The sequence below is a fragment of the Cervus canadensis genome, chromosome 3, assembly GCF_019320065.1.
Source record: "Cervus canadensis isolate Bull #8, Minnesota chromosome 3, ASM1932006v1, whole genome shotgun sequence".
In the NCBI taxonomy this organism is placed as follows: Eukaryota; Metazoa; Chordata; class Mammalia; order Artiodactyla; family Cervidae; genus Cervus; species Cervus canadensis.
The window spans coordinates 62,768,158-62,784,290 of record NC_057388.1 but is presented as its reverse complement, the minus strand read 5'-3'; the positions used below and the strand labels follow the sequence as shown (position 1 = coordinate 62,784,290).

The 16,133-nt window shown below is 42.4% G+C and overlaps 1 protein-coding gene across 1 annotated transcript in view; it reads left to right on the top strand.

The window, feature by feature from the left end:
- WIPF3 (WAS/WASL interacting protein family member 3) overlaps window positions 1-16,133 on the top strand; it is a 77,920-nt gene that overhangs the window by 18,990 nt on the left and 42,797 nt on the right. The window contains exon 2 of the mRNA XM_043463299.1: window positions 2,311-2,460. Coding sequence (XP_043319234.1) covers window positions 2,368-2,460 — 93 coding nt within the window. The 5' untranslated portion in view covers window positions 2,311-2,367. The remainder of the gene's footprint in view (window positions 1-2,310; window positions 2,461-16,133) is intronic.

The window sequence follows — 16,133 nt, the reverse complement described above, 5'->3', positions numbered from 1 at the left end:
AGAAAAAGCCTTTACCACCATCAAGTGCTAGATGTAAAAAATATGCTTTCATGTTAGAGCTTGAAAAATCATTCCTTTGATTTCAGCGAGACAGAAGCCCAGTGACACCTGGTCACTCTCAGATTTGTAAAGGTAAACCTAGATGGAAAATAAAGGATGCTAAGGTTAGAGGGGGAGCACATGGAAGAGTTATACTTTCCTGTAGAAGGTCCTTTTCACCCGAGGGTCTCAGAAATACTTCAAGATATTTGCAAGATGGAAGCAGAGAAGTAATATGATCTGAATTATATCAAGTTAATAAAACAAATGCAGTTTTGAATCAGAAAGGACAGGGCTCTTATGAAGCTCTGATACTCTTTCTGAAACTTAGTAGATACTACATAAACTCTCTGAGACGAAATTTGGTTCTTTATGGAAATGTCAATGTCTACCACAGAATTGTTGAAAGGATTAAATAAAACAGTCCTGAGTACGTATAGGGCATTCAAAAAGTCACAACAAAAAGGGGTCAGTCCTCATTATCCATGGATTCCACAGTTTGCTAATTACCTATTCTGTACACTTATCCTTCCTGCTTCATCATATCCAGGTTCCCAACTGAAGTTGAACAAGGCAGCACTCTGCCTTCTGGTTACAACTTTCACCCAGTAAACAAGTGTCCTGTTCACATTCTACTTACCACCATGTTTTTCAAAATGTTGTGCATGTTGTTGGTGATTTCGTTTCCGTGTCCCCCCAATTGTAGTGAAGTGATGCTTAGTGCTCCTGAATGCAGGAAGGCTATGATGTGCCTTATGGAGAAAAATATAAAGAGCTTCCCAGGTGGTAGTAGTGAAAAGTAATCTGCCTGCCAATACAGGAGACACACGGGGCATGAGTTTGATCCCTGGGTTGGGAAGATCCCCTGGAGGAGGAAATCGCAACCCACTCCAGTATTCTTGCCTGGGAAATTCCACCGGCAGAGGAGCCTGACAGGCTACAGTCCATGGCCGCAAAGAGTCAGACATGACTGAGCAATTGAACACACACACACACACACACACACACACACACACAGGCAAGAATTATAAAACAGTCTATATGAAACAAGGTATCTTTAATGAGAAACACAAGTATATAAAACAAAGCTATATGTTTATCAGCTGACAAAAATCTTGTTACCAGAGGCTCTCATAAGCCTAATCCTGTATCTTTTCTAGGAGTGGTGGTTCAGGTATTTGCTAACTCAGTCTTCATGGCAACTATACCATGAATAATGAATGAAAATCAGCTCTAAACATGGTTATGGGAGGAAGGTGAAGAAGGAGAGGTAAATAGGAAGGTTGGGATTGACATAAACATACTACTATTCATATATGTAAAATAGATAACTAATAAGGATCATGATGCAAATGGTAAACGCTGTTGGTAAATCAAAAATAAAAGCTAGAATACTATAAATGAATTGGGATTTTACATTGAAGAAACAGAGGCACAGGCCTTGTTCCAGTCTTCCAGTGACTAGAAGGACAGAAAAACAAAATTACGCTTGCTTACGTCTGAGGTTTATTTCTATTTCTAGATTTTAAAACATTCACAGACATATGCATGCAAGCACATGCTACAGAGCAATGCCATATTTATCTGGAGATCAGACATCCTACAATATTAACTCTTTGAAACATAACTATATTTGCAGAATCATACCCCAAAGCCCTCCATGCAGCAAATACTGGATATAAAGCCTTTGGGGAGAAGTGTCAGGCTCCCACCCAGATGATTGTGTAGAGCCAACAACAGAAGAACAGCAGGAAAAGTAAGAGTGACAACAGAAGGAAGCAGGAAAATAACTAATGCCCATGTAAGCCTGGCTGAGGGCTGGCAACCTGAGTGACCATTGAGCCTGCAACATTCAGAAAAAGTTGAATTTCATTCCATTTGCTCTGCTTAGGAAAATGGGAGTATGTGCAGAATACTTTTAAACTGCATCCAAAATGATAGATGTTTAATGCTTAAAGAGGTAGAATCTGTTACTTGAAATAGTTGTTATGGAATGAGTGTTGCTATTTATGTATTAACATGTTCTATTATATTGAGACATAAATAGCTAAATTTTTATCAGTTTTGTTACCTAATTCTGTCTAAAATCTGGCTATTTCTTTCAGTCTCCAGCAGTAGACACAATGCCTGCCTCACAGTGGGTATTCTGTATTTATTGAAAGAAGAGTGAATGGCAAGTGAATCAAACTACCCATAAAATCCGTATGTTTGTGTGACGTGTGCATGAATAAAGACATCCAAGTTTAAAACTCTGCCTTTTCTCCTTTCCAGAGCAGAGACCGTTGTCTTGGGACCATTCGTAAGAAAGAGACACCCACGCCGTGACATATGCCAGTGCCGCCACCTCCTCCTCCTCCTCCTCTGCCTCCACCTCCCCCGCCTCTGGGGGCTCCTCCCCCTCCCCCACCGTCAGCACCCCCGGTAAGACCTGTTTGGGTTTTTTTCTGTCTGTTTTACTGGAATACGCTTGAGCAGGTTTTAAGTGTTCAAAATCAGCCATCACCCAGCTCCTCTAGGGCAGGTGGCATCTTAGGTAGCTAGCTCTATGGTGCCAGGGTCTAACTCCAAACCAGTCTGGCCACGTATTTCCCTCCCAGTTCTTTGGCAGCCCCCACCCTCTACCCTAGCGTCCTCTACAGATGTCTACGTGATTTTTAATTCATGCTGCTCAATATAAGCTTCCTGAATCTCCCTAATCAACTCTTCCATCTCACGGGAAACCTCAGTTGAGAGGCTGCAATGAGTCAAGGAGGCCTGCTCACATCAAGTTCCCGGTTGTGATCTGAATGTTGATAACAGTAGCTTGGGCTTCAGCCGCCCGGTTCTGGGACCAAGTAAGAGAAGTGGCATACGAAATGCCACAACAAAATGTGCGAAGTCATTTCAGTTGTGTCCAACTCTTTGCAACCCCATGGACTTTGCCCACCAGGCTCCCTCTGTCCATGGGATTCTCCAGGCAAGGATACTGGAGTGGGTTGCCATGCCCTTCTCCAGAGGATCTTCCCGAACCTGGAATCGAACCCTTGTCTCTTATGTCTCCTGCGCTGGTAGGCAGGTTCTTTACCACTAGTGCCACCAACATCTCTAAATGAAATCTCCCCTCCTGCACAAGACTGAATTCGGTCTGTTTCAGTGTGTGTTGCTGATACTATCTCTTGGTGTAATAGTTTGCTTTGAGTTTAGAAGGAGAGGCACAGGAAGTGGTTATTGTGTTTTAGAACAGGCCGTCTTACCCTTAGCACTGTGGACACTTGTGGCCAGGTCATTTTGTGGGGGCTCTGTCCTATGCATTGCAGGTTGTTTAGCAGCATTCCTGGCCTCTACCCACTAGTCACACCCCCAATTATGACCATCGAAAATGTCCCTAAATATCGCCAAATGCTCCCTTGAGGGCAAAATCTTCTCACTTCCCTTGCTTTTAGAAGAATGTTCATGCTTAATGCTCATCTCAAGCCCTTCCTCAGAGGAAACCCCAGGGCACTTCTCATGTCCTCATCCTCCAACTCAGAGCCAGGTCTGGCGCAAGAACCGCCGCTCCTGTTTTCAGTGGAAGATGAAAGATACAGATGCCATGGCGATAAGGCGTGCAGAGGCAGGGCTGCCCAGGGGTGATGTGAGCCAAGTCAGCAACAGCCAGGAATACAGCCTTACCTGCCATTCTCTTCCCCCACCCAGGTGCACTCCTCCCCTCAGATCCGCAGATGACATGACCATGGCAGTATAGGTTATGAAGGGAGGGCCTGAGACCCTGCTGCCACAGATACTGGCCATGGTGAGAGCAAGGGTGTGCCTGAGGTCACAGGTCACCCCATGACGTTTGCCTGGCACCTTGACCATATCTGAAGTGCAGGGGCATAGACCTGCCGGAAACTTGGCCCTTGCCCTTGAAGACAGCGGAAAGAAAGCACGAACATACTGTGAGTTGTATCTGAAAGCTCTCTGACCAATACATAGAAAGAATAAGAATGAGTACTGAAGTTCCACTGCTGAATTGGACACAAGGAAAGCATGGAATGGACAGTTTATAAGTGAAAGAAACATAACGTAAAACTATAATATGGGTCTTACACAGACCTGCTGGTCCTGAAGAAGCACAACTTAAAATAACTTCAAGTACCACGATATACCCATAGACTTAGCTAGAATAAATAAACTTACCAAAACCTATATTGTTGGGGATTTGGGAAAATAAGCCCTTTTAAACATGGCTGAAAAGTGAAAGTGTTAGTTGCTCAGTTGCGTCCAACCCTTTGCAGCCCCATGGACTGTAGCCCTCCAGGCTTCTCTGTCCATGGGATTTCCCAGGCAAGAATACTGGAGTGAGTTCCCATTTCCATCTCCAGGGGATCTACCCAATCCAGGGATCAAACCCATGTCTCCTGTGTCTCCTGCACTGCAGGCAGATTCTGTGCTGGTGACATTCAAATACGGGACTCAAATGTTAAATGAGTCCTTCTGGAGTATTCTGACAAAAAACACCAAACCTGAATGTACCCCTTTCTCCTCTGACAATCAAGTAGTTTCATTTTTGAAACTGACTCAAGAATTTAACCCTGAAGGAACCAAGAAAGAATTTATACAAAGGATGTGCACAGCAAAGCTATTTATTCTAGTGAAAAATTAAATCGTAAATGATTTGTGAGAACTAAATGAACTACATTGTCAAGCTGTTAATTAAAAATTACATTATGCCATATTGTTAATTAAAAATTACATTTGTAACTATGCTGATTATAGAAAGTAGATATGGAATGATGAATTAAAAGCAATGCATATGTTGTGCACCATGAATCAGCTATATATATAGTAAATAGAAAAGATCAAGAGAATTTTGAATGTTGATAGTAAAATTTTACTTTTCATTAGGGAATTCTTTTTCTTTTAAGATGGTTAGGTTCTTATAAACAAAAATAATTCCACATTTGGATAATTTTTTGCATTTCCTCTCTCATTTCTAAATTGTTTTTGTTATGCCTCTTATGGAGGAACTAATCAATTTAAGAGGAAACTAGCCAAGTAAACTTAAATATTTTTAAAACACATCTTTTTACAATCTGGGAAAAATATTTATAATGCATATATTAGGCAAAGAATTAACAGCGTTAGCATATAATGGATCTTATAGATCAATATGGAAAGATGAGTAGAAAAATGAGCCCAGGATGTGACCAGGTAGGATAAATACAAATGTTTCAACCTCACTACAATTGAATAAACACAAGTCAAAATAATTAGAAACCATTTCATCCACCAGTTTGGTGATGGAACTTTTTAAATGTTGCCTTGAGTGTTAGGAATCAGGCACTTCTCACTTTTTTTTTAGTGGTTTATTTATTTACTGACCCCCTTCCCACTTATTCACCCCCATCACACACAAGGCTGGATGACTTAAGAAGCCTGTGACATGATGAATGGGCTTTAGGTTCTTTTGGTTCTAATGCTTGTTTTCCAGGTAAGCCACAAAGGCACTTATATATCAGGCACTTATTACTCTTAATAGGAGCAAAAATTGGTATAATTCCCTAAAACACAATTTGTTAATATGGATCAAATCCCTTTAAAAAGTGGATGACCAAGTTTCACTTCAACTAATTTCCTTTAAGTAACTCATCATAGTATACAGAAATATTTATCTATAGCATATTAATGAAAGCAGTACTTATGATAGCAACCAAAAAAATAGAAACAATCTAAATATTTAAAACCAGAAGGTTCACTAAAAAATGATTATGTAATCCACAAAACAGTATTCTAGGTACCCATTGAAAATCATATCAAATTTATTTTGTGACTTCCAATATAATGATTGACTCAGGCAAGGATCATGCATCAAACCTAAAACCACATAGTGGAAGATTTGGGGAACAGAATAAACGGAGGATCCCAAGTATAACTCACAGACTACTTCTCATTACAAAGCGGAAAATGTACCTTTGATATGGATCAAACTTCGTATCACCTGTCATTATCACAAGCCTTTTGCTGTGATGAAGAAATTCACAGCAATACCCTGCAGTAACCTGCCAAAAATGAGTGTTCTTTGAGCAGGCAACTAGACACATCCAGAATGTAGGACCTTCTACAATAGAGGCTGCCATCTAGAGCAGAGCCCGTGGTCAAGTTTTAGTACAGCCCTTGAGCTAAGAATGGTGTTTGCATTTTCCAGTGATTGGGAAAAAATCAAAAGAAAAATAATGTTTCATGACACATGAAAAATATATGAAATTCAAATTTCAGTCAATAAATAAAATTTTATTAGACCACAGCCATGCTTATTAAGTTACATATTGTCTCCGGCTGTTTCTATGCTACAGTGACAGAGCACCAATTAAACAATTTGTTATTCCCCTTAAAAAGATTTCCCTTAAAAAAAAAAGAAGATTTCCCTTTTCCCTAGTTGACCTGTGTTTTTAAAATTATATACAGTTATTATATTTTGAATTCCATCAATAAAAATTTAGTGGAAATGTGTGGAGTTTTTTGTTTTAATACTTACAGAATAGGCTTCCCAGGTGGCACAGTGGTAAAGAATCTGCCTGCCAAGCAGGGGATGCAGGAGACACAGTTTCAATCCCTGGGTTGGGAAGATCCCCTAGAGAAGGGAATGGCAACCCACTCCAGTATTCTTGCCTGGAGAATTCCATGGACCGAGAAGCCTTGCAGGCTACAGCCAATGGGGCTGCAGAGTCAGACACAAGTTAGCGACTAAGCAGGGTTAGGAAATGAAGTTAAACTCTTTGTAGGCAGTGTTCAGGACTTTGAAACATCTATGCTCATGGACCCGCATGGCAGATTTTATTATATGTCATCTTTGCAAGGAGGAGGCATTTTGTGTAATATGTATGATCAGACTTCACCTTAGCTCTGGAAGACCCAGGGATTAGACCAAGGCTAAACATTTAATTTTTTCTCTCCCAACTTCTCATCTTTCCCCTTCACCTCCTCCCCTGGATGTGCATCTATTGGAAATGAGAAAAGGGCTGATGGGGCTTTCTGAAGTCTGGAGCAGGCTCTAACTAAAAACTAGCCCTCATCATCTGTTTTCCCATCTTTTCTTGCCCTGACTTCCCTGTCTTTCGAGCTCCATTCCTTTGTCTCATCCCATTGAAATCCAGTTGTTGTTGTTTAGTTGCTAAGTCATGTCTGACTCTTTGCAAACCCATGGACTGAAGCATGCCAGGCTTCCCTGTCCTTCACTATCTTCTGGAGTTTGCTCAAGCTCATATCCATTGAGTCGTGATGCCACCCAACCATACCATCCTCTGTTGTCCCCTTCTCCTTCTGCCCTCATTCTTTCCCAGCATCAGAATATTTTCCAATGAGTCGACTCTTTGCATCAGGTGGCCTAAGTATTGGAGCTTCAGCTTCAGTATCAGTCCTTCCAATGAATATTCAGGGTTGATTTCTTTTACGATTGACTGGTTTGATCTCCTTGCTGTCCAAAGGACTCTCAGGAGTTTTCTCCAGCACCACAATTCGAAAGCATCCATTCTTTGGTGCTCAGCCTTCTTTATGGTCCAGTTCTCACATCTGTGGGCTTCCCTTGTGGCTCAGCTGGTAAAGAATCCACCTGCAATGTGGGAGATCTGGGTTCAATCCCTGGGTTGGGAAGATCACCTGGAGAAGGGAAAGGCTACCCACTCCAGTATTCTGGCCTAGAGAATTCCATGGACTATATAGTCCATGGGGTCGCAAAGAGTTGGATAGAACTGAGTGACTTTTACTTCACTTCACTTCACTTCTCACATCCATGCATGACAACTGGAAAAACCATAGCTTTGAGTAAATGGACCTTTGTTGGCAAAGTGATGTCTCTGCTTTTTAACATGCTGTCTAGGTTTATCATAGTTTTTCTTCCAAGGAGCAGGCATCTTTTAATTTCATGGTTGCAGTCACTGTCCGCAGTGATTTTGAAGCCCACGAAAATAAGATCTGTCACTGTTTCCACTTTTTCCCCATCTATTTGCCATGAAGTGATGGGACCATATGCTAATCCAGTAACAATATAAAAATTGCCCGCTTGATACCTTGGTCCACTTACAATGGAATTATTGTTGTGTTAGTTAGAGGATGTAACTTTTTAAAAGAGCTAAAGAAAATACAACGGATTTGATTTTTGAAATGCAGCAGAATTTTTAGTGAGCTTTTGTATTCAGATCTACTTTGGCCACTTAGTAGTGTCCAAGAGGTAAGAATGAACTCCTTGAGGGCCTGTAATTTTTTTTTTTTTTTGTCACAATTGTATAACATTGTCTACAAGAGAGAAAAGGACTATACCTGTTTCTGACCAGCTGATAAATTCTTTGGCATGGGGTTGCTGAGACAAAGCCTGACAGTGGGGTCATGGCCACAGCAGTTGTGTTTATTTTAAAAGAAAATTTGCAAATTTTTGTAGCATTGTTTTTAATGTTGTTGTTCCAACTTAAACATTGCAAGGAAGAAACAGTAATCATAGGGGGGACCTGTGTCTTCTTATTTAAAATCAAAAGGGAAATTGGCTTGATAATAATTTAATTTCTATGAAAACCAAAACTCTAAGTAGAAACACATCATGGTGCCAGGTACTCCTCTGCCTGCGTTCCAGGGGGTAACATTTAATACAGTGCTGGAGGGAAATTATATACAAGGAGAAACATATTGTGGCCCCTCACTGTTCTGTCCCCTCGTTACTCTGTGCCAAAGTCTTTATTTGCATTCAGGAGACTCAGTGAGACAATTTTCCTCCTTGTAGTGCGAGGATTGCATGATTCATGGGTGCAGTAGACTTCCCAGTGTCAGAAAATACCAGCTGAGGCTAATATTGGGAGGTTTTCCCACCGTCTCTAGGATGCAGGAGCTCATGTGGTATAAAAAACATGTCAGTCTGTGAAAGGAAATGTGGAAAATGGAGCGATATCTGAAGCCCCAAGGGAGACTCTTTTGGAGTTTTGTTTGCTGTGGTTTAAGAAAAAAGCAGAGGTCGGGGGCCCTAGGTGGAAACAGGCTCAGTAGAATTGCATACCCTATATTCCGGAAAAGGTAATTTGCATGTTGACTGGTGCATTTAGAATAATGAGAGGCTTAAAAATCTTAAATACTGTCACTCAGATTCTCCTGACACTCTGGCACTTTGATTACTGTCATTAATAAGGGATTGAGAACGTTGGTTTACCCAGGGTAGACAGTCACCACTGGGATGAGGAAAAGGCTCGTGCATGAGGCCAAACTATTAGGATAAGATTCAGTTGATGTTCGGTCCCTGCTTAACAGTTTGCAAAAGTGCACGTTTGTCTCCAAGTTATTTTAAGGACATGATTTTCTCTTTCTCCTCTCTGTTTGCACCCTTAAGCAGTAGCACAGCTTCAGTGAAAAACGGAAGCCGTCTGCAGCAGATTTACATGGTCTGCAAGAGAGGTGTGGCAGGACCCGTCACTCATACTTCCAAAGGGCGATTCAGGACAGTATTTAAATATGTTTCTTTTTCACAACTGTCAGGTGGGAGGGGTAGCAAGAAAAAAAGGAGAAGCCCGCAGTGGGGTTCTAGAGGCTGCGATTGTCCATGCAGAATGCCTTGGCGAGAAAAGCCTGCGAGGGTTCGTCAGAGGCCTTTATCAAATGTCACAGGTGCCTAGGAGCCTCAGCCACTGTCACGCAGCATCTGAGCCAGGGTACATGGCAAGAAGCAGCCATGGGCTGTTAGGCCAGAAGGTGGCCCTCAAAACCCTCCACCATCTCAGTAGCAGCAATCACTAGCCTACAAACCGGAGCTTCATTTTATACCTGAAGCTGCTGGCTCTTTGCCTTTGAAATCTTCTACAATTACAGTGTAACCATTCCTAGAAAAACTGCCAGTGAATCACTCCCCCTCCCCGGGGGTGTCTTTTCATACGTGCATTGTTGTATGGAGGAGAGCCACTACGATTTGGTGTACCTGGGCCCTTGGGGGCCATGTACCTCTTTCCCCAAACTGCTCTTTCCTTTCTTGTCATAAAAGGGAAAAAACGACCAATTGCAGGCTGTTGCTGGCAGTCGGATATCCAGCCCTGACCTGGTTGAGAAAGCTGTAAGCCAGTGGCAAGGGATGTTGGGACCCTCCCAGCAAATGGCCAAGCACTCACTTAACGTGGATTGTCTACGTTGGGGGGCTTTCTAGGTGGCGCAGTGGTAAAGAATCTGCCTGCCAATGCTGGAGATGCAAGAGATTTGGGTTCGATCCCTGGGTGGGGAAGATGCTTTGGAGAAGCAATTGGCAACCCACTCCAATATTCTCCTGGAGAATTCCATGGACAGAGGAGCCTGGTGGGCTACAGTCCATGGGGTTGCAAAGTGTTTGACACGACTGAGCACACACATGTTTACAGCAATCCGATGAGATGGGATGATAGCACAGTTTTGCAGATGGGAAAACTGAGGCACAGAGAGATCTCCAAGGTGCCCAGTGTCATATAGCCAGCACGGGGCAGAGGCTGGCTTCTTCCCCAGGCTCTCTGAATGCCTTGCTGCTCCGTGCTCTGCTGCTTCCAAATGTGTATACAGGTGGAATAAGCAGCCCTGATGACTATGGCCTCCAACACTTATGTGGTCTTTACTGTATGCTTTGTGTTGTTCTAAGGTGCTTAGCACCTAATCGAGTTAAGCCTCACAGTAACACGTTGAGGCAGGTACTGGTGTCATTCTCAGAGTTAACTAAGGCGCTGAGGGGAAGTGACTGAGCCTGGATCACACAGCCAGTCACTGGCAGAGCCATTTGCACACCGGCAAAATGGCGCCAGAATCCCTGTTCTGAGCCATGAAACCAGCTGCCTGTGATGTAGACCTTCTCAGGGGTACCACCACCTCTTCAATCTAAGAGCCAGGAAGTCCATGGTCTCCCATTCTCATACCTGAGACAGAGCTCTCACGTTTCTCCCTGTATGCTGAAGCCTCCTCCTAAGATTGCTCTTTTATTTTTTTCTTGCCTTTTCTTTTCTTTATGGTTCCATCATTTCCCCTCACTTGCTTGTTGGTTTCTTTCTTTTTTTTAATAGAAAAAGCATATTGCAAGGTATCCTCTGAGTAAAGCCCATGTAAAAGCAGAGAATCAAGTTTAAAGAGGCAGGTGCAGTGCAAAGGAACTCAGTTTGATCTTGATCTTGTCATTAGTTTACAGCTAGGCTCTTGATGGGCTCGGGAAAGTGGGGTCTCTGCTAATGCTGCTAGGCACACAGTGGGCACACTTAGTTCAGTGACCCAAGACTGTCCTTCACCTTGACCAAGCTGTCATGCAAATTTACTGAGCTTTTGCTGCACAGAATTACTCAGTATCTGCTTCTGAAGAGTTTAGAACCTGAATCTGGAGATGACTCGGCTTTTAGGGCTTCCTTGGTGACTCAGTGGTAAAGAATCTGCCTGCAATGCAAGAGACATGGGTTCGATCCCTGGGTGGGGAAGATCTCCTGGAGACAGGAATGGCTACCCACTCCAGTATTCTTGCCTGGGAAATCCCATGGAGAGAGGAACCTGGTGGGCTACCGTCCAAGGTGTCTCAAAGAATCAGACACGACTTAGCAACTAAACAACAATAACATGTCACAGAAGTGCTGAAAGTACAGTGGATTATTCCCAGACCAAAACTTTGTCCCTTGCATTGATTCTTCACTGTGTATTTTCTGCATATGAGGTCCTTGACGTCTCATCTTTAAAGAGCCCTTGTGCCCTCTGCATTAGTCACCATTTTCCTAAGCTTACTTCTCTGAGCATCAGGCACTGGATGGGTTTTGCTAATGCTTTGGGATCTCTCCTGAACAGATGAGTCTAGGGATGAAAGGAGCCAGTGAGCAATTAGTGAGTGATTCTGAGACAGGGAGTCTGTGCCATGGTCAGTTCAAGGCACATAGTAAGCACTCAATATCTACCATAACTTCCTGAACTAGTGAGTTGAGTGAAGATATTGTAATTCACAAAGCAAACTCACTGTGAACTAACCACCCAACACGACATCTTCCACCTGTGTAAGCCTTCAAAGCCAGATGCATTCTATGTTGTGTCCTGTCAGAACACTGTCAACACATTCACATGTTACCAAGAATATTTTGTAAAGCAAACTCAGTTAGATCAGAAGTAACACATTCAGGGCTAGCACAAGTTAACACCTGGGTTTTATTTCTAAAATCATAAAATGTCCTTTGGCACAATCCGCCCCATTCTAATTTGTTATTGTTTTTAAAAGAATAGACTTTGGACCTTGGCTTTACATAAAGACTTTTTTTAAAAACCCAGGGAAAGCAACACAGTGTACCCAATCTTGTACATGGTAATAATAGATTCCTATTTGAATAAGGTCTGTTCCCAGTGCAGGAGTGTGAATGTGTTTTCAAGCTGGTGAAAGCAGGACTCCACCTGTACCACAGACGGCATTTAAGACACAAAGGTGAAAAGCATGTCAGTTCCTGTGTCTTCATCCATTCAGCCTCTAGTGTGCCAGGCTGTCAGTTTCAATAGGGATCATGCAATGGTGCAGTGTGGTGTGTTCCTTCAAGCACAGAAACAAAGGCCTGTGGGCTGTAGAGTCCTATAGCTTGGAAACTGAATCTGTGTTATGTCATTTATTAGCTCTGTGGTGTCTAGCAAATTATCAAGCAACTCAGAACCTCAGTTTCCTCATCTGCAAATGGAATAATAACTGCTGCTTCCTAGGGAACAGCCCCTAGAGTGGAAGCTTCAGAAAGGGAGGGATTTTTGTCTGTTTTGCTCAGTATATCGTTAACCCCTGAGCAATGCCTGCATGTAGTAGGCAGTCATCATGTATGTGTTGAATGCACAAATCTGGGGTTGTTGTGAGGTTCTAATGAGATAACAAGAGAAGCTGTTGTTTACCTGCTTAATAAACGGCATCTACTCTTATCTCAGGGACCAGGAAACAGCTGGGTAAGTAATCAAATCTGGGACAAAGTTGAGGGCAGAGGCTCCTGTGGTTAGTGCTGCAGGAGGTCAGAGACCAGCCGTCAAGATCAAGGCTGGAAGCCTGAGCTTTTCAAAGTGAGGAGTCAGGCCAGCAGTCTGAAAAAAGTCCCCAAATTGGAAGGCCAAGGTTACTGCTTCTAGGTTTAAGGGGTTCCAAGTCCACGGTGCCTGGTACATACCCTTATAGCATGATCTGAAGAGCTAGCTCAGTGCTCTGCCTCCTTTCCTCTCACGGGCTCACACTGCATTGAGTGGCCTGAGTCCATAGGGTCCCAGCGTGAGGCACCTGGACACACCCACAGATTAGAGCAGTGAGCCCTTGGCGATGGAATTGCAGCTCTGATCACAGCATTCGTTGTGATCAGGTGTGTGTGGAGACCCGAGCGGTGGAGGATGTGTCTTATAGGAGCCACTCTAGTGAAATAAATGGCAGCCTGATTCAAATATTTTAAACATTTAGAGGAGGCTCTGTTTTCTCAGCTGCTGTTTGGTTTGTCATTTTATTAGCAGCCTTCGTAGTAGCAGGCCAAGAGGCTGCCTAAGGGTAGGGCACACGTTTCCCTGGAAGGTTTAATGGTGATGCTTGTGCAGGAATTCTAGATGCCCTGGCTCTGAGCACCTCTCTAAAGCAAACAAAGATGTTCTTTGGGCTTTGGGGCGCCTCAGGGATGCTGAGATTCAAATGATATGGCTTGGCCTTTCTCTTTGTGGCCCAAACTTTCATTTAAAACTCTATTGAAATATTAATATGTCTCACTATGATTATATATTTTTTATTTTCCCTTTTATATCTTGTGATTTTCGCTTTATGTATCTTTGTTTCTTTGTTGTTAAGGTGTCTAATGGTTTATGATGTCTATCTTCTTTGTGAATTGAACCTTTTATCATTAAAAATATTCATCTTTGTTTCACTTTTTAAAAATAAGTAAATTAAAAAAAAAAAAACTCTATTCTGGTTTCTCTTCAGCTCATATAAATCTGTCATCTTTATAAAATTCTACTGTTAGACCAGGAGAATTTGGACACTGGTGGGATATTGTTTGATATGAAGAAATTATAATTAATTTTATTTAATAATATTGTTGCATTTTAAAGAGCATTTTTCTTTGATATCATACAATGTTGGATATATATTTTTAAAATTTATTTAGAATGTATGTTTTTTTAACAAGCGGGGATTTGGAGGGTAAAAGCAGGTTAGGATACAGACAGAACGAGACTGGCTGTGAGTTGATAACTGTTGAAGCTGGATGATGGTACATGGGGACTCATTCTATGACTCAGATTTTGTATATGCTAATGTTCCATAATAAAAAAAATTTTAATGAACATCAGCAACCTCAAAATATGCAAAGTAGAGGTGATTTAACAGAACCAAGCAGGGAATTATGTAGCATGCTTTCACTAATTCCATTGGATGTTTGAGACCAAATAGAACATGGTTTTTAAAAAATATTTATTCATTTATTTATTTGGCTGCATCAGGTCTTTGTTGCATCATGTGGGATCTTTTGTTGGGGCACATGACCTCTAGTTGTGGCACCCTGCTGCTCCAGGGTGTGGGATCCTGGTTCCCTAACCAGTGATCAAACATGACCTCCAGTTGTGGCACCCTGCTGCTCCAGGGTGTGTGGGATCCTGGTTCCCTAACCAGTGATCGAATCTGCATTGCAAGGCAGATTCCCAACCACTGGCAAGTCCCAGCTGTTTAATTTTAAACAGCACATGCTGTTTAATTTTTAAAAAGTAAGACTTATGAAGGCATAGAATCTGCTTAAAATTGCCTATGTTGCCTCCTTCTGCCATATAATCTGGTTCCTGGTTTTCTAGAGATTCATGTTAAGGCTTTTAGCACCACTACCAGCAGAGGTGTCACCTCTAATCATTGAGTTGATTTATGGAATTTTTTTTCCTTCTGAGATTTAGAATTGCAACAGGTGACTTTTAAAAAAAAATCTTCTTTCAAATTACTTTTATTTTTGTATTTATTTTTAATTGGAGGATAATTGCAATATTGCTTGGTTTCTGCCACACATCATCATGAATCAGCCATAGCTATACATATGCCCCCTCCCTCTTGAACCTCCCTCCCCATCCCACCCCAACATGTAACTTTGAATTGGAATGTCAGGGAAGCTGTGAGGCTGGCAGCTACTATCTCCCTTGCTACTTTTTATTGAAATAAGCCTTGAGACCTAACTCAAACACCAGATAACTAACAATGGTTTGTAAAACTATTGCATGTACTGTCCTCTGCCCGGGTGCAAGGACACCCAGTATTCAGCTGCTGTTTCCTCCTCAGACAAAGCACAGAGGATGTGGTGGGAATTACTGAAGCAAAACTTTCCCAGGTGGCAACTCTTCCTAACACGGAGGTCACCCAGATAGGGGAAAATGTTCACCTTCAGCATTCTCTTCGCTCTAACGCAGTGGTTGTCTGCAGAAGGATTGCAGAGGATGGTGAGGGAAAATGACCTTTAAAACCCACTCTGAGGCAAAACCTTTGGCTTTGGAGACAGCTTGGAAAGTGTGTTATGGTTTAAAAAAAAAAAAAAACACAAATCTTGTGGGTTCCTGAGTAGGTGACCAGCTATTCTCAAGAGATCAGATCCTAGGCACTCAGGGACTATCTTAAACCTTACATCTGTGAAATACAGATTCTCTTTTTTACCCTTTTGGCATTGCAGACTGTCAGATTTTCTGGCAGATATTATTGGTTTGACTGGAAGCAGGGAAAGTACAATAATGCTGGGACTCAGATCTGTAACAGGGAGGAAGGCTCAGTGCACAGGGCACAACCCACTCCTGTAGCTCAGGGGCCCTCCCGCAAAGACGACTGAGGGCTGGTAAATGAGTTGTGCTTTTTGACCACTAACTCACAACTACCGCTAAAAATGCTCACCAAAAGTACATTGTTGTATACAATAGTAAGGATTTAAAAAAGAAGAAGCTGGTTATTAAGGGAGAAAGACTCACTGGAAACGTGCTCTGTCTTTGCTCACTTCTTCAAAGGCCATCATGGAGATCTGGACCCACCCCTGGGAGCACATCACCCTCCTTCCCCACCTGGAGAATCACTGCAGACAGCTAGGGTGGAGTTGGGGAAAAGTGGAAAATCACCAGCAATAATAGTGATGATTCCAGGTGGGGGTTAGAACACAGGCTCTAGGGAG